General features: G+C 36.7%; 1 protein-coding gene across 1 annotated transcript; it reads left to right on the forward strand.

Moving 5' to 3' along the window:
- Positions 1–8,767: 8,767 nt before the first annotated feature.
- On the forward strand, positions 8,768–23,375 carry LOC121388687 (C-type lectin lectoxin-Thr1-like). The gene is made up of 4 exons (XM_041520140.1): positions 8,768–8,910; positions 10,361–10,620; positions 14,733–14,918; positions 20,914–23,375. The coding sequence occupies exons 1-4, from the start codon at positions 8,840–8,842 to the stop codon at positions 21,132–21,134; spliced, it is 738 nt and encodes a 245-aa protein (XP_041376074.1). The 5' UTR covers positions 8,768–8,839; the 3' UTR covers positions 21,135–23,375.
- Positions 23,376–24,822: the final 1,447 nt, after the last annotated feature.

Here is a 24,822-nt window from a genome sequence, read left to right on the forward strand (position 1 = left end):
TCCCTGTCTCTGGCCATTCGCTGTATGGTGCCCCAGGTGTGGTTGATGTCTTTTAACTCTGCTTGCACAGTTCTTCTCCTGGTTGTCTTTGGGCGTGCTCGCTTCCGCTTGCCTTCTGGCGTCCACCATATGGCTGTTTTTGTTATGGAATCTGCATCCATGCGCAGGACGTGTCCAATCCACTTCCAGCATTTTCTCTGAATGATGGTAGGCATATCTTTGTGTTGACACCTGGCAAGTAACTCTTGATTGGATATGGTTTGTGGCCAAAAGATTCTGAGAATTTGTCTGAGCCAGGTCGTGTGAAAGGTGGACAGTTTTGACATGTCTTGTTCTGTCATTCACCAGCTCTCTACCCCATACAGCAATGTTGATAGCATGCAACTCTTGTAGATTCTGAGTTTTGTGATGGTACTGTATTGTACTGATCTCCAGACTGCATGTAGGCTCATAAAATTATGCCTTGCTTTGTTCAGTCTGTTGCGGATGTCTATGTCAGATCCTCCATCTTTGCTAATGACACTTCCAAGGTAGGTAAATGTTTCAGCGCTGGGGAGGTCCTTGTTGTCCACTGTCACTGAGGTTGGTATGTTGACATTCAGTGTCATGACTTTTGTCTTCTTCTGGCTGATTCGCAATCCAACTTGCCTGCCGAATCTGCTGAGGCCTGTTGTTTTCTCCTGGATATGTTTGTGTGTGTTTGACAGGAGAGCAAGGTCATCGGCAAAGTCCAAATCCTCTAGTACAGAGAAGGGAGTCCATCGAAGCCCTCTTGGCATGTCTTCTGTCGTTTGTCGCATGACCCAGTCGATGACAACATTGACAAGACAGCTGACAAGTAAATCCTAGATGGCCCCAAAAATGGTCGTTAGAAATAATAAGTGGCTATATCTTGCATTCTATTTAACCGCAAACAATAATTTATAGTTCAAATACAGGGTTTTATAGGAGGCAGAACATGCATAAAATTTATTCTGAGAAATGTTTATCGTTTCTGTGATTCAATATGTTTAACAAAATGGCTGCAAAAACAAAGAAATATGTTATATGCATCACCTGAAACAATCTTTTTGAATCCATTAAAAATACATGTATATCTACAAGTAAACCGACAACTTACACGCGTGAAAACACATATGCCTTCGGGCACAATTCCGCGACCTGTCCTTTCCGATAATATCACATAATCACACACTTCCTCTGAAATCCACACGAACGGTAATACTGAAACCACTTTATTCCTTTCAAGTCAGTCTTCGCATTCATTTTCACTAATTCAACTTTTGACAACTGCAGTTTTAATATAGGTAGCACATAAATCTTCTAAATAATTTGACGCTCGACCTCATGTTAATTAGTTCAAAATTCACCGAAAATTTGTTTACGTCATCAGTTGATGTTCTGTTATTTTAAATTTTATAACGTTTTATCCACATTTGATTCACAAATTTAAAATTTATAAAACCTTATGTAAATCAATATAAAAAATCGGAGATTTGACGGAAAAAAAACGAATGCAACTTTCTAAAATTCCCTTATTTGTGTATTGATACAGTTGTAAATCATTATGGAATAGAGTTCGATTGGGGTTTTTTTAATATGGTTTTGTATAATGGCACTATTAGTGCATTTGGAATTATAAGAATTGAACGCGCTACGCCATTCATACAGTGTGTAAAACGGTTTTGGTGTTTATCATCGCATGGACGTCAAAAATATAACGTTGAATTCTTAAATGTCTTGTACAACTAATTTTCTACTTAGTAAGACATATTTGTTTGGTTGTGATCTAAAACTAAATCAAAATCTCAAAACACTTCTGTACCCGTCAACGCCAAAAATAGAACTCGTCTTGACGTCTGCTTCGATGGTTAGTTCAAAAAACTCGTGATGAAGCTCGCGTTATATGCAGCGGGTCTGGTGACAAGCTGATTGTCCTCGATACGCAGGCAAAAAACTCGGCTGTAGTGGACTACATGTATAAAAGTGCAGGTAAGTCCAATCCTTTTCACATGGTCACATCCATTAGATTCAGTCATGTTCACCCTAGCTCCCGTCTCTGGTATGACCAGTGGCCTCACCCGAGTAGATGTAGGTAAGTTTGGACCATACGCGGACGAGTCGGGGGTGGGGGTTGAGGGGGAAATTGCCATCATTCTATCTACAATATTATTTGTGGTCCATGTAAAAATTATTCGTGGGTATCACTATATAACTGTTTTGCACAGAAATTCGGGCATTTTAGTTTAATTCGGTGAAACATCAACCCGCCCACCGACAAAGTTGTCAGTCCGTACGCCTATAGTTTGGACTACAGTGATTATATAGCTTAGCATTCTGCTCCTGATTGGAGTTTCTGGCTTTTAAGTAGTGCACCAAAGACACCAATTTATGTGTGTGTGTGTGTGTGTGTGTGTGTGTGTGTGTGTGTGTGTGTGTTCAAACAGTTTTATGGTATGCCCAGTATTTGCAAACATTTCGATCCACAATTTTCGACAACAGTGGATTAGGTCATACTGACAAGCTGATCGACGTTATTTTGGCAAATAATCTAAATTTGAGAGTGGAAAATCGAACTTGGTGTATACTACCAAATCAAATCCCATAGACGACAATAGTAACATATGTGGCTAAAACTCCTACCTGTAGCGTATCAATCGACATAAACGCCAAAGATATAAATACTTCCACCCCTCACCCTTAAAGTGAATCAGAAAAAAATGGGGGTCAAGCTGCTCATTTCGGAGATAATGAGTAGCGTCTATAACTACCCTAGTTCCGCATAAAATTCGAGTACTTTTTTACAGGTACCCCATACACGTTTGAATTACAAGGCCACTTGACACAGTGGTACTAGACGAAAAAAAATTACATACATTTTTTGCCCAGATGAAACTTTTATTTACAACCAACACACTCACATTTATTACCAATCACAGGACTTGTGGTGTTCACTTCTCTATCAAAATTTGGGTGCACCTCGAACTTTGACCCAGTCGGAAGTTATTTGGTTTAGTACTACCTACTGAATGCAATATATTTTCGTATTTTACCAGTTGCTCGTGATACTGAACTATATGTGGTTAGGCATTTAGTGATGCAGGTCACACGAAATTTGCCGATGATATCGGTCACACAAAACATTTCAACAAGGGAGGATAGATTTTAAATACACTAGCAATAATTATATTTGTTTTAATAATTTTAAAACTGACTAATCTTATTTGTAAAGTTATATATGTCATATTATCTACTATATAAATCTGAATCTACTTTCCATGCCAACATCTATTTTTGGATTACCTGAAAACTGACAGTAATTTCATTATATTTTAGTATAGATGTCGAGAAACACAACCAAAATGAATTTATGTATGCGGAAAAAAAACACTAAAAAAGAACGCTACAATAAACTACGTTTTACATTCCAATATAAATAAATATAAAATAAACTTCCAATCCAAAATATTTCTTTATTGCTTTGAGTTGAAGTTGTTAAATGGTTTAAGCACGAAACAACATCATCTGTGCAATATATGGATACAACAAAGACGTTTTGTAAATTGGAATGGCGCCATTTTCGAGCAAGATTAATTAGATTTATAAGCCGTTTCAAAAATGCATCATATCTCATGAAATCAGAAGAGGACTGTCCAAAACTGAGAATTCTGATATAAATTTTGCAATACCATCATTGAATATTCTAAGAGAATTTAGGCTATATGATGATGTATACAAATTAAGAAACCCTGGTTCCTTTTTTATTTGATAAATGACGTATCTTCTTCACTCAAAGGTTCATCAGCATGTATACCTTTCGATGGAAATCCGTTAAAACAAGGTATGTTAGACGATAGTGGCGATGTTGTCCTCCTTGGTTTTGAAACCGAAATCAGTCTCAACAGTCGTCAGACAAAAACGGCATCAAACATAAGACACATAAATCATGTCAAACACAAGTTAGAAGCTCTATCACAAACAGAAGTCTTGAAATACATATCAGATGAATTTAAACTTGACATAAAACAGTCTTTAATGTATTATATCCGCGTTTTGTCGGTGGCAGCACAGAACATCAGAACAATTGAAACAAAGGAGTATACAACTACCACAATGGGATTGAATTAAGAATCGTATTCATTAGTAACTAAACAAACGTTGAATCGTATTCATTAGTAACTAAACAAACGTTGAATCGTATTCATTAGTGAATACAGAAAAGTTGAATAAAAACGATTATGTAAATTTATTTTTATTTTGTACGTTGTCAAGTACATACTACGGAAGCCTGGAGGTGACACATCTCGTGCGCACGACATAGATCTCGTGCGCACGAGATGTGTCACCTCCATGCTTCCGTACACTACACTACAAACAAAAGAGAAGAAAAATAGCCTAATAATGGTACAAAATGTCTGGGTATGACGAAACCTGTCAGTACTTTAGACACTGTCAAAGACTTAAAGTTTGTTTGGTCTATAGTTCCTTCCCACACGTGTTACAGGTGTAGCTCTACCATTTATGTCCCATCTTGCGGAGGTTTATCTTTTTCCATATTCACAAAAGATGTGCTTCATTCCACCGGTGTGTATCCCCATATGGTCGACCAGCTGATTTTATTCTTCAAACACTGAATTACATAGATCACATTTGAACTTTAGCTCCTTCCTCTCTCTTCGTTGGTGTCGTTTTAAGTCTTTGGGAGTGAAATACTTACCCTTACACGTGGGACATAGTTTTATAGTGTGCGTTTGTACATGACCTTGATAATTGTACTTGCCAAAAGACCCAGCTGCACAGAGGGGCTGTTGTCATCTGTATGGCATCACCTTTTCATGTCTTCCTTCTTGTTGTTGTTGACGATAAAAGTTTACAACAAAATCTACACTGTGCGCCATTACAGCTAAAATAAGAAAATTATTTCAGTCAGTTTTTGTAATTTAATTTTTTTTTAAATATATTGCGTATTTAGAATATGTTCCTCCTTATGTAGGTCTAGGTCTATATGTTTTGTGTGACCGATATTATCTGTAAATCTCGTGTGACCTACATCACTAAATGTCAAGTAAATATTTGGCATTTTTAATTAATACCACTCCACTCGAAGACGTTGTGGCAAAACCTAGAAAGGCCATCCTTGGTAGTGGTCAAGATAATGGTCAGTCTTCGAGATAAGGATTTTGTGGTGTATTTCCTGGACCCCACCATGTATCTCTCCTTGCAAGGATTCTTACGAAGTTTTGAAATCGAATTTTACGTTAAAGTTAAATGTGACATATTCATGGTGTTTTCTTCTTCAGGTAAGATGGCCTTATATGCAGCACTACTCAAGGTATCAACCCCAAATTCGTCAACAACTCACCTTCCTGCTCTGTTATAATTACGGATTTAACTTGATTACATCCTGGTGACATTGACATACTCTACATTAATAAAATCGATAATTTGTGGACATTGGGAGTTTTACTCATAGATTCTTCAAATGTAAATATGATATATAAGGCAATACAAAACAAACTTTATTCAGTATTAAGGCCACTGGTTCAATACACATAAAAAGTAAATAACACATGCGTATAGTAAATCATAATACCTATTAATTAGCATTTGTGTTACATACACATGATATAGGAACATTGGTAAATGATATAGCACTAGACCATTAGTAGCTGGCATCAACTTGACAAAAATAATGCAGGTACATTTAAATGGTTATCAATAAAATAAAGAAGAAACATTGTTTATTGTGTTTGTTTTTTGCCCCCACCCCCTCATCAGTATACGTTTTACACACCCGAGAGAGAGAGAGAGAGAGAGAGAGAGAGAGAGAGAGAGAGAGAGAGAGAGAGAGAGAGAGAGAGAGAGGTAAGAAAATGTCCGCAGCAAAAACGCCTATGCCGTGGTAAATGGTATCCACGGTAGTTATGCCGTTGCTGTTTAACCCCCCCCCCCCAAAAAAAAAAAAAAAACCCACACACACACAAACCACACACACACACACACACGTGAACATTTTATATCTCTGTCTCACTATCCAAATTCGTAAACACAAACAAAACAAAGCAGCAACAATGAATAATAGAAATGAAACAGAAAATAAAGTGCTAGTTAGAAAACGAAGTTAAGGACACATCTCAACCAAACCCTCGGGCAAGTAAACCTAACACTTCACAACAAAGGTCTTTAACAACCAGCAGCAACAACAACATCTCCCCTGTGATCTAGTGTTCGCACGAACATCATTTCCAGTTCACCTGTTTTATCTCATCAAAATACACTGGTTGTTTCGGGGTTTTTTAAAGTTATTATTATTGTAAATGTGGTAAATAATTAGTATCTTCTGTTGGAATAGTATAATGATAGATTATCGCCATGTTTCCAGTATCATGTGTATTGTCCTGTTTAGACAGGTTATTGATTTTGGTTTTATAGGAGCTCAATCACGGATTTAGTGGGCCTTGTTTCTCTAAATATGCATTATAAATGGAAATTACATTCATTTGGAATACCAAACCTAGTTACTGTATGATCCAAAACATTTTATTTGAACTACTATCGAGGGAATTCCACGACACGCTTCATTTTTAAAATTTGGAAGTCTTCTTGTAAAAAGGCATAAAAATACGGAAAAACAGACTCGTAGTTATGAGGCTATATATACAACAATCATATAATGTATTTATGGATTTTATATAAACGATCGCGGTGTATTATAGAGACTTGGCAAATGAGGGCCGGCTATATACATGATGAAAATAACCTTGAATACTCTGAAATAAAATAATAAACAGTCGGAACATGAACTCACCATTTATTATTATTATTATTATTATTATTATTATTATTAGGCGCGTGTGCAAATTATGTTGACTGGTTCGCAAAGTAGTATTTCGGTTTTAATGTATAGCGTAAAAAACCCAGTGTACTGTTGCATGTTTTGTCGTCCAAAGGTTGAATAATTATTACTTAACCCAGTTGAATCCAGTTCTACGTGCAGGGACAAGTTGAGCCTGCCGTTTGTGCGTGTGTGCAAGCACGTTAATCTGCATTTTTATAGCCAAAACTCACCCAGATAAAACACCGTCCCTCCACCCCAAAAAGGTAGTAATAGGCAAATAATAATAATAATAATAATAGTAGTAGTAGTAGTAGTAGTAGTAGTAGTAGTAGTAGTAGTAGTAGTAGTAGTAGTAGTAGTAGTAGTAGTAGTAGTAGTAGTAATAATAATTGTGTATTATTATTATTATTATTATTATTATTATTATTGTTACATGCATTATAATGTTGGTAAAATCACGTCGCGGTGGGGTGGGGTGGGTGAGGGACATTCCTGAGTTTGCTGCGATTTTTAAGATGTTATCGACTAACAAAGACTTCCTAACGATTGTAATTACATATCAAATATATTTTTCTGCATAAATTATTAGTGCCTGTATATTAAACGTGTTTCTGATCGTTCTGATATTTGTACTAGGTTAAATTTCATTAAAATATAGTTTTTTCGTACGTACGAAATTATTTGAAGACAAAATCCAGTTTGGGCTTCTTAGAAATATTAAGACGATGAGAAACACATTGGATATACAGACACGGATATTCTGAACAAGAAAATATATTTAATATGTAAGTTTAATCGTAGAACTATTTTATTAGTCAGAAACAACTTACAATGGAACAAACTCAGGAATGTCCTTTTAAGTCTATCTAGATCACAATGATACCAAAGCAACAAGCACACAAAAGTGCTCAGACTCACAAGAAAAGTGCTCTTGGATGCACTGATTGTCTTGTATGGGTCCAATTCACTAATATAAACTATCGCAACTTTACGATCTTACAGCACAATGCAAAACGACTTGCAAGGACGATGCGATGTCGCTTTTAAGAGAGGCTAAAAGAGTTTTGTTAATCAAGCAACAATTAAGTGACTGGATATTGCAGGTTTTACCCTCAATAATATATCTATATAGTTCGTTCAGTTTATTAAATGATATAAATCTTGTGATATTTTGAAGGATACGATGTGAGCGTTGGTAGTCATATAAGCTATTTCATGGGGTTTTCGCATACGATTTTAATGCCAACGGGTGATTTGTGAGAACCATATTTTTACAAATTGCGAATACCATATTTTCACAAATTGCGAATCAGGGGCGTATCCAGCATTTTTTGGGGTCGTATATTTCCAAAACGTTGGTTGAATGCGAGATCTGTAGGGGGTTTCGGGGGCATCCTCCTTTGAAAGTTTGAAATAAATGTACTCAGAGATGCATTTTCACGGAAATCATGTGGTCAATGAATTAAGAACAAAACGCCCTAGAGTCACTGTGTGTGTGTGTGTGTGTGTGTGTGTTTGTGTGTTTGTGTGTGTGTGTGTGTGTGTGTGTGTGTGTGTGTGTGTGGTAACCTTAAAAAGTCGCTGCGCACTCGCCTGTGAAACCATTCTGACTCCTCTTCTGGATACCCCAAAGAATATGCTGTATATACGGATGGATGGTGTTGATTGGAATGGTGTGCGTCCCATGGGTGGACATAAACAAACGAAATATAATCGATCATTGGCGTACACACATGAATGCATATATATATATATATATATATATATATATATATATATATATATATATATATATATATATATATACACACACACACACACACACACACCCGCACCTGCAGAAATATAATCGATCCTTGGCGTACACACATGAATGCATATATATACATACACACCTGCCATCTGACCAATTCAGACGTCTAAGCACGTTCACCTTAAAGACATTCCAGCTCGCTTTTGCTTTGATATTTGATTGTTCGAGAACAGGTTTCTTATCGAGAGATGCAGTACACGTCAGTCAGATGTTCGGGGCTGCTATCGATTGCACTGTGTTGTATTAGCGCTACATTGAGGTACGTATAAGTTAGTTCAGAAATAATAAACTGGGGATGGGGACTAAACTGTACAGAACTATATTTCATAGCGGCGTTTTCTCTTTGGACTTTATTAAGTCGTCGATAGGATATATATCGCGTCCTGTTTCTACGTCTTCATTTCTAATCCTATTTTTATGAAACGTCACACATATTAATAGGATCTTGTTACCTTGAACGATTTCGTGTTTTGCCCTTGTCAAAGATCAATGTCACTGTTTCTAACGAGAGAAATTACAATGTCCAACGACTTCATTTTAAATCATGCGATTCTGGAAACGTCACAGTAGGCCTATTATTGTAACAACTGCGTTGAGATTTGCACAGTTTCTGATGTCTTGTTGAATCTAAATTAAATCTTATTTAAATATTTTACAAATAAAATTAAGATTGCCAATTCCTTCACCTTTCCATCCTTACCATGGCCATCTTGGAAACATTTGCTAGGGAACTTGAAGGATGGGCCCAAGTCTGTGCTTGATTCATTTGGGACTTCTTTTTTTTGTCCTTTTTCAATAATAAATAATTAAAATCACTGATCTACCTCGGCAAAATTAAAAAATCGCAGTAGAGTACCAGTTACTGTGTATAACCATGCGACACTGAACTATATTTCTGCTTAAATTTTTTTTTCTATAACAACCTTGGGCGTAGCCAGAGAGTCAAAAACGCCGAGGCGAACCCAGACCTGTAAAATAAATATCAGTGTCATGAGAAAAATTAAATAAATCTGGGGAAATTTAAGACGAAGCAAGCACCTCGTCTGCCTTATGCTGGCTACGCCATTGACAACTGTAAACAAAAATAGCTGTTATGTGTCATTTAAAATTAATTCGTTGTATCTAGAGTAAAATGTCTCTTGTGTCTGTGTGTTATATGCAATTAAAGAGGTACTCTTTATAAACACAGTGAAGGCTGAATTATCTGTTATCTGTCATTAAAGAGTTACTGTAACCACAGTGGAGTATCTGTTATCTGTCATTAAATAGTTACTGTAACCACAGCGAAGTATCTTCTGTCTCTCATTAGAGTTACTCGCTATGAACACAGTGAAGTATTTGTTATCTATCATTAAATAGTTACTGTAACCACAGTGAAGAATCTGTTGTCTCTCATTAGAGTTACTCTCTATGAACACAGTGAAGTGTCTATTATCCGTCATAAAAGAAATATTCTCCATAAACACAGTAAAATATCTGTTATTTATTGATCATTGTAGTTTTTTGTTTATAACAGTAAAGTGTGTATTAGTTGCCATTGATGAGTTATTCCTTACAACCCAAATAACATATCTTTTATCTGTCACCATTTGTTGTCTGTTAAAAGAGTTAACGATAACCAAAGTGATATTAATGCTATCTGTCATTAAAAAAGGTTTTATTTATAATCACAATTACAAAATAGTTTACAGGCATTAGTTATTTTTCAGCTGTGATAGCTCCAAAAAATCCCTCTGGATCATTAATGCCGACTTTGATGACGTCATAATCACACAAAGCGTCCTATCCAGTGTTAGTGATGTCACAGATCATCTGAAATGTGCACGAAAATGTAAAGCAAATCCCGGGTGTTTGTCGTATTCCTACAGTGCGGATCACACGTGCCGGTTTCATTCTGTGAGATTTAAGAAGGGCGGTTTTATTATCATTTCACCTTCACTTGGAAGTCGGTACTACAGTTCTGAAGCAGGTAAACCACCCATTTTGCAACTGATTTTCTAGTTATAACCTGACATGAAATCAGCTTTATTGATATAACACATCTTGATAATGGATGCATACATATAATATAATATAATATAATATATATATATATATATATATATATATATATATATATATATATATATATATATATATATGTGTGTGTGTGTGTGTGTGTGTGCGTGCGTGTGTGTGTACATATATATATACACACATACACCAACACACACACATATACATATATATATATATATATATATATATATATATATATATATATATATATATATATATATATATGTATACACACACACACACATATATGTACACACACACCACACACACACACACACACACACATATATATATATATATATATATATATATATATATATATATATATATATATATATATATATATATATATATATATATACTTCATCACTACATTTGAATGACCGGGGCAATTGGTCTCAACTAATTCGTCCAACATCAAGTTTTCTTGCCGTAACTTTGTAATTTCTAGTATATGTATTTGGTTATTCCGTTATACAGGTAATTTTACCAAGAGGAGTTGCCATATCAAATATCAAGAAAAGGGTTGCTGCCAACAAAAATTATCGATTTTGACAATACAACATTAGTAATTGGCACGATTAATATCATAGGTCTCCTCAATATTAACAAACAATAATGGACTTTTCTGGTCTTTGTGTTTTCGGACCGGCCTCGGTGGCGTCATGGCAGGCCATCGGTATACAGGCTGGTAGGTAATGGGTTCGGATCCCAGTCGAGGCATGGGATTTTTAATCCAGATACCGACTCCAAACCCTGAGATAGTGCTCCGCAAGGCTCAATGGGTAGGTGTAAACCACTTGCGCCGACCAGTGATCCATAACTGGTTCAACAAAGGCCATGGTTTGTGCTATCCTGCCTGTGGGAAGCGCAAATAAAAGATCCCTTGCTGCTAATCGGAAGAGTAGCACATGTAGTGGCGACAGCGGGTTTCCTCTCAAAATCTGTGTGGTCCTGTGACGCCATATAACCGTAAATAAAATGTGTTGAGTGCGTCATTAAATAAAACACTTTTTTGTGTGTGTTTTCGGATTACCTTTTCAACATCACCACATTGCAGAATTCCATACTGTTTAAGTAGATAAAACTAGTGGGAAGATGCCTGGATGCCTGGGCGGCTTCCAGAATATCGCCGATGGTCTTGCTGTTTTCGTCTTTGGGAAGCAACACACACTTATTCTCTCCATAACCCTTGTACAACGCAGGTTGTAATTATGCTCTAGATCCATTTTACAAGTGGCAGAAAAATGTATCATTTGCGTATATTATATATATATATATATATATATACACACACACACACACACACACACACACACACACACACCTAGTTAGCACTGTTGTTGCTGCTTAATTAACAGTCACTATAATATATTATATCCATAATTCCGCACTATTGTTTCAACAATCCTGTCCCTGACTTAAGCATTTGAAAGTCTTTGATGTACATTATCACATCTTTCCACATACCGGTAATCTTGTCTGTGGAAATGATGTGACAATGAACATGTACATCAAACATATAATTACACTAAGAAGAAATAAATAATCAAGTTACAATTAAAACCTTCTGTCTACTGCAGGCGAGATATCTCGGCCTACGTCACGCCAGTCGACATACTGTACACTGTATACAGTGCATTCTCCAATTCATATTTTCCGCTGTTTTGCACACGACACTCACCGGAAAGATTTGTATAACAGGAAACAGAAATCAAACGAGCTTCCTGTATCTTTACTTGGTACAGGCCTCGGTGGCGTCGTGGTTAGGCCATCGGTCTACAGGCTGGTAGGTACTGGGTTCGGATCATAGTCGAGGCATGGGATTTTTAATCCAGATACCGACTCCAAACCCTGAGTGAGTGTTCCGCAAGGCTCAATGGGTAGGTGTAAACCACTTGCACTGACCAGTGATCCATAACTGGTTCAACAAAGGCCATGGTTTGTGCTATCCTGCCTGTGGGAAGCGCAAATAAAAGATCCCTTGCTGCTAATCGGAAAGAGTAGCCCATGTAGTGGCGACAGCGGGTTTCCTCACAAAAATCTGTTTGGTCCTTAACCATCTGTTTGACGCCATATAACCGTAAATAAAAAATATGTTGATGCGTGTTTTTCTTTGGAGAATAACTTGTAATTTTTCGGCAAGTATTTTCGCTTGACAACAATGGCAGTACGTCGCGGCCATTTTCACGGATCGATAGCTGATTGTGACAGCTAATTTGATAATAAATTTGATCCTTTTACCAACAAAAAATCAACAAATATTGGGATATAAATCGTAGTTAATTTTATTTAAATTCTGGTCAAAAAACCACTTTTATTGGAAATAATAGACATAAATACTGGACAGCTAGCCACAAATGCCAGCAAGTAAATGCAACGTTTTCAATTTTTTGCCTAATTTCAGTTAAAATTAACTGATCTAAAATATCATAAAAATTATAAAAAAAAGTAGTAGTGGTAGAAATAGTATTAGTATTAGTATTAGTATTATTATTATTATTATTAGTATTAGTAGTAGTAGTAGTAGTAGTAGTAGTAGTAGTAGTAGTAGTAGTAGTGGTAGTAGTTGTAGTAGGAGTATGAGTAAAAGTAGTAGTAGTAGTAGTAGTAGTAGTAGTAGTGGTAGAAGTAGTGGTATGAGTAGTAGTAGTAGGAGAAGTAGTAGTAGAAGGAGTAGTAGTAGTAGAAGTTGTAGTAGTAGTAGTGGTAGTAGTAGTAGTAGTAGTAGTGGTAGTAGTTGTAGTAGTAGTAGTAGTAGTGGTGGTAGAAGTAGTATTAGTAGTAGTAGTAGTAGTAGTAGTGGTGGTAGAAGTAGTAGTAGTAGTAGTAGCAGTAGGAGTAGTAGTAGTAGGAGTAGTAGTAGTAGGAGTAGTAGTAGCAGTAGTAGTAGTAGCAGTAGTAGGAGTAGTAGTAGCAGAAGTTGTAGTAGTAGGAGTAGTAGTAGTAGAAGTTGTAGTAGTAGGAGTAGTAGTAGAAGAAGTTGTTGTAGTAGTAGTAGTGGTAGTAGTTGTAGTAGTAGTAGTAGTTGTGGTAGTAGTTGTGGTAGAAGTAGTAGTACTAGTAGGAGTAGGAGTAAGAGTAGGGGTAGTAGGAGTAGTAGTAGTAGTAGTAGTTGAAGTTGTAGTAGTAGTAGTAGTGGTAGTAGTTTCAGTAGTTGTAGTAGTAGTAGTGGTAGTAGTAGTAGTGGTAGCAGTAGTAGTAGGAATAGGAGTAGGAGTAGTAATAGTAGCAGTCGTAGTAGAAGTTGTAGTAATGGTAGTAGTTGTAGTAGTAGTAGTAGTAGTAGTGGTAGTAGTGGTAGTAGTAGTAGTAGGAGGAGTAGGAGTAGTAGGAGTAGTAGTAGTAGTAGTAGTAGGAGTAGTAGAAGTTGTAGTAGTAGGAGTAGTAGTAAAAGTTGTTGTAGTAGTAGTAGTAGTAGTAGTAGTAGTAGTAGTAGTAGTAGTAGTAGTAGTAGTAGTAGTAGAAGTAGTAGTAGTAGTAATAGTAGTGGTAGTAGTAGTAGTAGTAGTAGTAGTATGAGGAGGAGTAGCAGTAGTAGTAGTAGTAGTAGGAGTGGTAGTAGTAGGAGTAGTAGAAGTTGTAGTAGTAGGAGTAGTAGTAAAAGTTGTTGTAGTAGTAGTAGTGGTAGTAGTAGTAGTAGTAGTAGTAGTAGTAGTAGTAGTAGTAGTAGTAGTAGTAGTAGTAGTAGTAGTAGTAGTAGTAGTAGTAGTAGTAGTAGTAGTAGTAGTAGTAGTAGTAGTAGTAGTAGTAGTAGTAGTAGTAGTAGTAGTAGTAGTAGTAGCAGTAGCAGTAATAGTAGTAGTAATAGTGGTAGTAGTATTGTAGTAGCAGTAGTAGTAATAGTAGTGGTAGTAGTAGTGGTAGTAGTAGTAGTAGTAGTAGCAGTAGCAGTAGCAGTAGCAGTAGTGGTAGTGGTAGTGGTAGTAACAGTAGTAGTAGTAGTAGTAGTAGTAGTAGTAGTAGTAGTAGTAGTAGTAGTAGTAGTAGTAGTAATAGTAGTAATGAGAGCTATATTTGCAGATGCTTGTCCTACCGATGAAGGGTACGTTCTGCTGGATAGTGTCGGCATATGCTTTAAGGCGTTCACCGAAAGAAAAACACGTGATGAAGCTCGCGTCTTATGCAGCGAGTCTGGTGACAGACTGATTGTCCTCGACACGGCGGCGAAAAACACGGCTGTAGCGGTCTACCTGATGTCAACTGTAGGTAAGTCCAAGTCCTTTTCCATTAGATTCAGTCATGTTCACCCTAGCTCCCGTCTCTGGTATGACCAGTGGCTTCACCCCGAGTAGATGTAGGTAAGTTTGGACCATAAGCGTACGAATGGAGGGGGCAACTGCCATCATTCTATCCACAATATTATTTGTGGTCCATGTAAAAATTATTCGTAAGTATCCTTATACATATATATATATATATAGCTATTTCGCGCTAATGCTAATGTGAATAAATGTTATGAAGATTCGGGCATTTTAGTTTAATTCGGGTAAAAATAAACCCGTTCACCGACAAAGTTGTCAGTCCGTACGCCTATAGTTTGGACTACAGTGATTTTATAGCTTAGCATTCTGGTCCTGATTGGAATTTCTGGCTTTTAAGTTATATTATTAATGTTGACGTTCAGTACTGGTTGGAACGAGTCCAACGTATTGTTTAGTGTTGTATGATGTAGAAGGGTGGGGAAACAGAGCGGTCAAATACGGACCCTCTCCCGCTATCGTGGACGCTTCGGGTTCACTCATATCTCGTGCACGGACTGTAAGTTCAAGCCCTTCGGAGAGAAAAGTGGCCGCTTCGAGGAAGGTATTTTCCGAATATTAGCTTATTCCGTCTTTAAAAAAAAAGAAAAAAAAAAGAAAAAAAAAGATAAGTAGTGCACCAAAGACACGGATTCGTTAGATTGATGTGTGTGTGTTCAAACAGTTTGATGGTATGCCCAGTATTTGCAAACACTTCGTTCCACAATTTTCGACAGAAGTGGATTAGGTTATACTCACAAGCTGATCGACGTTACTTTGGCAAGAAATCGAAATTTCAGAGTGGAAAATCGAACTGGGTGTATACTGCGAAATCAAATCCCATAGACGACAATATATACATATCAATCGACATAAGCGCCACGGATATAAATACTACCACCCCTCACCCTTAACGTGAATCAGAAAAAAATTGAGGGGTCAAGCGGCTCATTTCGGAGATAACGGGTAGCGTCTATGCCAATCTAATTAAAATTAGCTCCACTATTACATGTGGATCTAATAGCAGCCCGCTGGAGCTCATGTCCAGCTGACCTTTCATTCGACCAATCAAAACCTTACTTGCAAAATCATGCCAGTGATTTGAAAAGAATTTGAAAACATTCGGGATTATGTCGAGGGTATACGAAATGATTCGGGTGAATTACGAAGTATACCGGAAACTAATTTCAATATAAAATGTTATATAACGTTCGTTTCAAGATGAAAAAAACACGAAAAAACAAACAAAAACGCGGTGGTATAGCCATAAAATGTGTTTATACTAGTATACAATCCAAAGTTTATTACTGCACTCCCCCCCCCCCCCCCCCCCCCCCCCCCCCCCCCGTTTTTCGATGTTGAAATAGACCAACAAGTTTCGCCTATTGCATAAATAGTCTCGCTCGATATTTTTAGAATTTGTATGCTCCCGAATAACGCTTTCAAAGGTGAAGTGTAATTGGTCGATATTTAATTTTTTATTTATAGATGAAATGTCACCTGGACATGGAGAGTCCACGCAATGCTGTTAAATCTACTGGCAGACCAGTAGAGCTAATGTTAATCAGATTGCGTCTATGCCTACCCTAGTTCCGCACAAAATTCGAGTGCTTTTTTACAGGTACCCCATACATGTTTCAAGCACAAGGTTACTTGACACAGTGGTACTAGATGAACTAAAATTGCATACATTTTTTGCCCAGATGAAACAATTTTTTTACAACCAAAACACTCACATTTATCACCAATCACAGAACTTGTGGTGTTCACTTCTCTCTCAAAAGTTGGATGCACCTCGAACTTTGACCCAGTCGGAAGTTATTTGGTTTAGTACTAGCTACTGAATGAAATATATGTTCGTGTTTTACCTTGACCATTAACATGTTGAATAAATACTATTTTACCAGTTGCTCGTGATACTAAACTGCATGGAGTTAGGCATTTAGTGATGTAGGTCACATGAGCTTTGCAGATGATATCGGTCACAAAAAACCTTTAAACAAGGGAGGATAGATTCTAAATACACTAGCGATATATTTGTTTTAATAATTTTAAAATTGACTAATCTTAATTGTAAAGTTATATACGTTGTCTTATCTACTAGATAAATCTGAATCTACTTTCCATGACAACATCTAATTTTGGGTTGCTTGAAAACTGACAGTAATTTCATTATATTTTTAGTATAGATGTCGAGAAAGACAACCAAAATGAATCTATGTAGGCGTAAAAAACTAAAAAAAGAACGCTAAAATAAACTACATTTTACATTTGAATGTGACGTCTGTTGATGTAAGATGCACTCCTCAGAAAGAGAATCTGACCTCAGAATCTTTCAAATAGTAGTGAGCCACTCTTTTTTTCACCAATTACGCCACTTTGTTCAAACAATCGCTCGTTTAATTTCTCCATCATTCCTAAAATTTCAAGTTGTATCCAAATCTTTATTTGATAGTAACCATGAATACGAATCAAAATAATCACAAAATGAACGTTTCGATATCACGTCATCTGAATACATCAATGAAGATACTCAGGATTTGCTGGGTAAAACTAACGAATCAAATAACCAAGACCCCGACAGTTTATGTCTACAAGACATTGCAGAAATGCTGCTTAGTTTTTGAAAAATTACCCCCCCCCCCCCCCCCGCAAAAAAACAAAAAACAACAAAAAAAACAACACACAAAAAAACAACAACAACAACAACAAAAAAAAGAAGAAAAAAAGCCCAACAACAACAGGAATTGAACCTTGTTTTGTAAAAGACTACTGTAGTGAGGTTATAGAAACTAAATTTCCAATCCAAAATATTTCTTTATTGCTTTGGGTTGAAGTTGTTAAACGGTTCAAGCACGAAACAACATCATCTATGCAATGAAACAAAGAAGTTTTTGAAATTGGAATGGCGCCATTTTCGAGCAAGATGTATTAGATTTATAAGCCGTTTCAAAATATCTCATGAAATCAGAGGGGGACTGTTCAAAACTGAGAATTCTGATATAAATTTTGCAATACCATCATTGAATATTCAAGAGAATTTAGGCTATATGATGATGTATACAAATTAAGAAACCCTGGTTCCTTTTTTATTTGATAAATGACGTATCTTCTTCACTCAAAGGTTCATCAGCATGTATACCTTTCGATGGAATAAAATGATTATGTAAAATTGTTTTTATTTTGTACATAGTCAAGTACATAATACCATAGAAGCCTTGACGTGACACATAAAAGAAAATATATCTCGTGCACGAGATAGTATGTCGTGCGCACAAGATAGATTTTGCTTTCATGTGTCAACTTCAGGCTTCCGTACAATACACTGCAAAAACGAGAAGAAAAATAACATTTAATAATGGTACGAAATGTTTTGAGATACCCGTCTCTTAATTAAAAGAACGAATAAAAGTCTGAGTATGACGAAACCTGTCAGTACTTTGTATAATGTCTTGATGCTACTTCTTTTTGTGAACTAACAACTGTTTGGTGAAAGTTTGTTTTGCCTTTAGTTCCTTCCCACACGTGTTACAGATGTAGCTCTGTCCTTTAGTTCATTCCCACACGTGTTAAAGATGTAGCTCTGTCCTTTAGTTCATTCCCACACGTGTTAAAGATGTAGCTCTGTCCTGTAGATCATTCCCACACGTGTTAAAGATGTAGCTCTGTCCTTTAGTTCCTTCCCACACGTGTTAAAGATGTAGCTCTGTCCTTTAGTTCCTTCCCACACGTGTTACAGATGTAGCTCTGTCCTTTAGCTCCTTCCCACACGTGTTAAAGATGTAGCTCTGTCCTTTGTGTCCCATCTTGTGGCGGATGTGCTTCATTTCCCCTGTGTGTTTCTCCATATGGTCGGCCAGCTGATTCTGTTCTTCAAACACTGAATTACATACATTACATTTGAACTTTAGCTCATTCCTCTCTCTTCTTTGATGTCGTTTTAAGTCTTTGGAATGAAAAACATCCCCTTACATGTGAGACATTCATACCTTCGTTCTTTGGTGTGCGTTTGTATATGACTTTGACGTAGCCCAGTGGTAAAGCGTTCGCTTGATATACGCGGTCGATCTAGGATCGATCCTCGTCAGTGGCCCCAATGGGCTATTTCTCGTTCCAGCCAGTGCTCCACAACTGGTATAACAAAAGCCGTGGTATGTACTATCTTCTCTGTGGGATGGTGCATATAAAATATCCCTTGCTGCTTTTCGAAAAGAGTAGCTACAGCGGGTTTCCTCTCTCAATATCTGTGTGGTCCATATCCATATGTCTGACGCCATATAACTGTAAATAAAATGTGTTGAGTGCGTCGTTAAATAAAACATTTTCCTTCCTTCCCCCAGCTCCACAGATATTATCTGCAAATTCCGTGTGACCCACATCACTAAATGCCTAACTACATGCAGTTTAGAATCACGAGTAACTGGTAAAATAGTATTTATTCCACATGTTAAGGTTACGGTGAAGGTAAAACACAAACATGTATTGTATTCAGTGTGATTTTCCACACTCAAATTTAGATTTTTTGCTAAAGTAACGTCGATCAGCTTGTGGGTATTACCTAATCCACTGTTATCGAACATTTTGGAACGAAGTGTTTGCAAATACTGGGGCCTGCCATAAAACAGTTTAAACACACATAAAAATTAACGAATCGGTATCTTTGGTATGCTACTTTTTGTTTTAAACAAAAACAGAATAAGCAAATATTCGGAAAATACCTATCTCGAAAGGGTCACTTTTCCCTCCGATTTTTGCGACCGACACCACTTCCTGCCACGTAGGTTGAAGGGCTTGAATTACTTTCTTATCCTGACCTTGTGACTGTTGAGGTTTATACTACGTGACGTCATGGGTCCCATTGTCCAAATATAACTATGGAATGCATACTGTTTAGGTGTTGGTTGCTTATACCGAAAGAAATACTATAACAGAAAACTGTTGTTCGTTAACTTCTTAAATCATTGCTGGGTCACATTTAGCCCAAATCGTTTCTTTTTTTCTTTCAGTATATACCTAAGCGAAAATAATATTTGCATGCTAACTATACTCTTCAAAAAAAGTAGGCGAACCTGAAATATTAATATTAATATCAACTATACCTTTTGACCACAGACATCCTAGTAAAGAACGTTCCGGTCTATTATCAACACACCTAAACACATTCCATAGTTTGCACGTGCATCTCGCAGTTGCCCCGTACACATGCGTGGGGTGTCATTATCGATTTTGACAGTTACCATGAAGGTCGATTAATCACTGTGAAACATTATTTCTGTCAATCGTTTTCATTCTGTTGATCATACAATCGTTTTCATTCTGTTTGATTGCATACCTGATAAAAAAACCCGTTTCACATTATCTGCCCGAAGCCCTGGTTTTTGCCCGAATTAAAATTCGAAAATGCCTGACTCGGGATAACAGAGTTCTTCTTTTTTGATATATAGCTTTATACAATGGAACCTAAACAGCTACATACTGAGTTGCAACGAATCCCACTTTGTAAACCCGGGAGGGGGGGGGGGGGAGGGGGCAGGCTGTTTTTGCCCGAATTAAACGATGCCTGACTCGGGATAACAATTCTTCTTTCATATTAGGTAAACAGAATATAGTTGCAAACGAATCACTACCCATGGAATTTTGCGGGTAAAAAAAAACAGCCTCGGGTTAGGACATTTGGCCCGTCCGAACGGACATAGAAAGTGTGGTTATTGACTTAATGTGCGCCTTGCACTAATTATGCCCGAATACCTCAGTAATTTTTGCCCAATTTGAGTATTTGCTCCAGCACTAGGGGTCTGTTGCTCTCTCCATCGCTGTCCCGTACGTTTATGTTTAAAACACTAAGAAACTCCAACCAGGACCAGAAAGCCCGTTGTTAGGATCTTTCAAAATTAAAAGAAGTCTTGTCTGCTGGACCATCTGGTCTACTTTATAATCTAGAATGTTTCCTTGGTATTCTTCAGGTCCACAATCGTATTTCCTTGGCCTGACAGACGAACAAACAGAGGACCTGTTTATCTGGGAGAATGGAAAATCGGTTGATTTTACCAACTGGTATGATGGCGAACCCGACAACAATGGTAATGACGAAGATTGCGTACAGTTTACGACGTTTGAAGAAAAATGGGAAGATGTTAAATGCACAGACGACATTAAATACATCTGTGAAAAGCCATTAAATTGACATTCTATCCTGAATTACGAACAGCATGGTTATTGTTTGGATGTGTGTGCGTACACGTTTTTGTGTGTTACACTCTTAATATTGTGCTATGGGGTGTAGCGTGGTATGAACCTTTTGTAAACCCCACCCTTGGACACCTACGAGTCATTGTCACGAAATATGTTATACTGCGTTACCCACCCCTATTTTTTTTTTATAAAATTAAGAAAATTGCGACAAACATCACTTAGATAATTAAATAGTAATTAGAAACTCACAGGGACATTTTTATAGCACAAAGACACCTGAATTTATGAAGAAATGTTTAATAGGGTGAAGACCGAACCTAAATCAAAATAGCCCAAAACTGATTTCATTCAGTATTTTCTAATACTCAGTCGATTAATTAAGACTTGAAGTAGCGCCTTTTTATGATTCCTTTGTAGCTATTAAAGTAACAACGTTTGAAGATCTTTTATCAGAACTAGTTTTTTTTTTTATAATTCCTATATTTATAAAAAAAAACCCAAGAAAACGTTGAAACGGAAGTGGTTAAAAAGGGTATTTCTCAGATTTGCGATTTTGTTAATGAAAAAGGTGAATTTCATAACTTAAAAGAATTTAATGAACTATACAAATTAAATGTGTGTTTCTTAGAATACTACGGAGTCATTAATCCACTTAGGTCATACTTAAAGAAACTGAAAATGACACGACTAGAGACACACATATCTTTAGATGGTTCGCCTTTTCAACGTGAACTCTGCTCTGTTATGAAAGGCTCCGAAGTATGTTATCATACATTAATGTCTTCTGATAATGGAAATATCGCTATGCTAAAATTGCAATGTCATTTCTCCATGGAGCTTAACTGGTTTACTACGTATAACTACACAGGAAACAAAGTTAAGACGTTTTCAATATAGAATATTACACAGAACAGTAACTACTAACATATTTACCTATATGTTTAAACTTGTGCATAGTGAAGCGTGTACGTTTTGTCGTCGAAGTAAAACATCTATAGTACATCTCTTTTGGGAATGTGATATTGTTCAAGCATTCTGGAATACATTTTAAAATTGGTTATTGACATCTTGTAATCATATAATTAACCTAAAACTCTCTCTTGAACTTGTTATATTCGGACATAAGAACATTAGGGCAGACACCGTTTTTGATTTCTTATTACTTTCAGCAAAATAATTTACATATCGATGTAAAGTCCAAAAGATACAGCTAGACACTACACATTTTAAATATGAAACTAAACAATGATACACTGTAGAAAAATATATGCACTTCAGTAAAAACAGTATCAATAAATTCTTTACTAAGCAGTCCATGCACCATTCTCTCTAAGAAAACATAACTTGATTATTCATGGAGCGTATATATTGTATAATATCAATATAGCGGACAGTAAAGCTAAATGTTTTAGCTAGATTCCTTTGTTTTGATTTAGCCAGATTAGTCAGAAATTCTAATCCATATACATAGAGAAACAAATCGGCGAGTAGTGGATCATACTTATATTTTGTTTATGTATCTCATCCGCAAATTTGACATATATGTTGTCCAGCATTACACATATGTTCGTCTCAGTAAACTTTAGTCTGGATACTCTCGGTCTTAACGAATGATCCAGACCTGTGTACGATAGTTATATATGTATATCTTAGTTCACTGTTCTTTGTAACAAATGCCCCGTTGACTAAGGAATGGAGTTTCTCCTCAATTTTGTCATGGAGGATTGTTGTGTATCATATTCAAAAATCAAATATTTTAGTATTAGTAAACTTGATCCGGATTGAGCGTGAATGATTTCAAGTAAATAACTGGCATTTTTAAGTAATAGCACTTGTCTCGAAGACGTTTTGGCAAAACCTAGAAAGGCCATCCTTGTTAGTGGTCAAAATATTGGTCAGTCTTCGAGACAAGGATTTGGTGGTGCATTTCCTGGACTCCACCATGTATCTCTCCTTGCATGGATTCTTACGAAGTTTTGAAATCGAATTTTACGTTAAAGTTAAATGTGACATATTCATGGTGTTTTCTTCTTCAGGTAAGATGGCGGCCTTATATGCAGCACTACTCAAGTTATCAACCCCAAGTTCGTTTAGGAGACAATTAATATAATAGTGATTACATATTATGGTTAAGTTATATATATCTTTTTGTTAGTGGGCACTAGCACAAACTGTTCGTATAGTCAGACTTTCTATCACAGATGACCATAATAAAAAGGTTTTTTTGCCGTAATTTGTCTTCTTTTGTATGTTGTGCATTCACTCATTGACAATATTGTTTATTGACTCGACCCATTCTGAAAAGCATTCTACAGCTTTACTTTCAAGCTTGGTCCACCGTTGGGCATAAGCTTCAACAGCACCCATAATTATTTATGGCCATACTGGAAAACTGCCGAAGGTGGCGATTTTCAGTGATTGAAAGATCACCTGTTATAACATGTCCAGCTGGTTCATAGCAGAACCGTTAAAATTTACAGCCACAAGTAGTGGACCAAATGTTTTGATTGCTGAAGTCTATAGTGTTAATGTATGAAAAAAAGAGAATAATTGGTGGTTCGTTGAAGTACATGTATATTGCCTAACATGACTTTTCTTTGTTTCTGTGAAGTCCGCTTTGAGCTTTATTACTAGTCTCCAAGCGATACTGAAAGGTGCTGCTGTTGATAGACCACTTTCCAATATAATATTTTGGAGTCGTTCCATTTATTTTAATGCAACTGAGAACAATGTAGTTCTGATTTTGAGAATGCCCAATGGTTGTCCAAGAAGAGGACATGATTATGACGGCGTCTTGGTGATCTTTGAAACAGACTCAACACATTAATATTTAAGGTCCACGGACTAGAAAGATTTCCAATCTCTTTTGGTATATCGTTGCACCACTATAGAATATATGTCCACATACTCTCTGGTCCACTGCCATGCAGTTAACACTAGGGTCATTGGTTGGGTGACATATATTCTCCTATACCCATGCAGGGGATTGGATGATCGTTGAAATGTCGGTACACACAAGCTGACCCTGTTGGTATGTATAAGATATTAGAGTTGGCTCACACGAGCTGCCCTTTGTTTTGTTATGTTTCACCAACATATATAAGACCACAGAGAGTATGACATAAACTAAATTTGGGCAGTTTTATTGTCTCAACCCAAACAGTCTGGGAACAAGAGTCCACCAGTACACATACTATGTTCAATAAATTTGAACGACAATCCCGTTATCCGCGATCAAGACAGTTTCTCTGCACATTGCAGAGTCAAATGGGCAAGACCCTACCATGGGTTGTTTAAAAAATATATATAATGAGATGATCTCATGAATATGTTAGACAAAAGTCATCACAGTCAAAATAGTATCTCTGCACAAGACATAGTTAAAAAGAGGTCTTTTGACAAGTAAGCACGGATCCGGGACTTCTTACGGGGGTTGAAAATGGTCAAATAGGATAGCTTTGAGTTTACGGAAGTTAAAAGAACGAACTACCAAAGGGGCGTCTATGGACATGTTCCCCCAAGGACACTTTTTGCAACGAATGTACCGATACTCGGAGATGCGTTTCAAGGCAGTTTAGTGTTGTTTTACTCCTGTTTTGTCTATCTTGTTGGGAACATTCTGTGTGAATTTTATCAATTATATAATATGATTTAATTGGAAGTTGGACAAAACCCCCCCA

The sequence above is a fragment of the Gigantopelta aegis genome, chromosome 14 (assembly GCF_016097555.1).
Source record: "Gigantopelta aegis isolate Gae_Host chromosome 14, Gae_host_genome, whole genome shotgun sequence".
In the NCBI taxonomy this organism is placed as follows: Eukaryota; Metazoa; Mollusca; class Gastropoda; order Neomphalida; family Peltospiridae; genus Gigantopelta; species Gigantopelta aegis.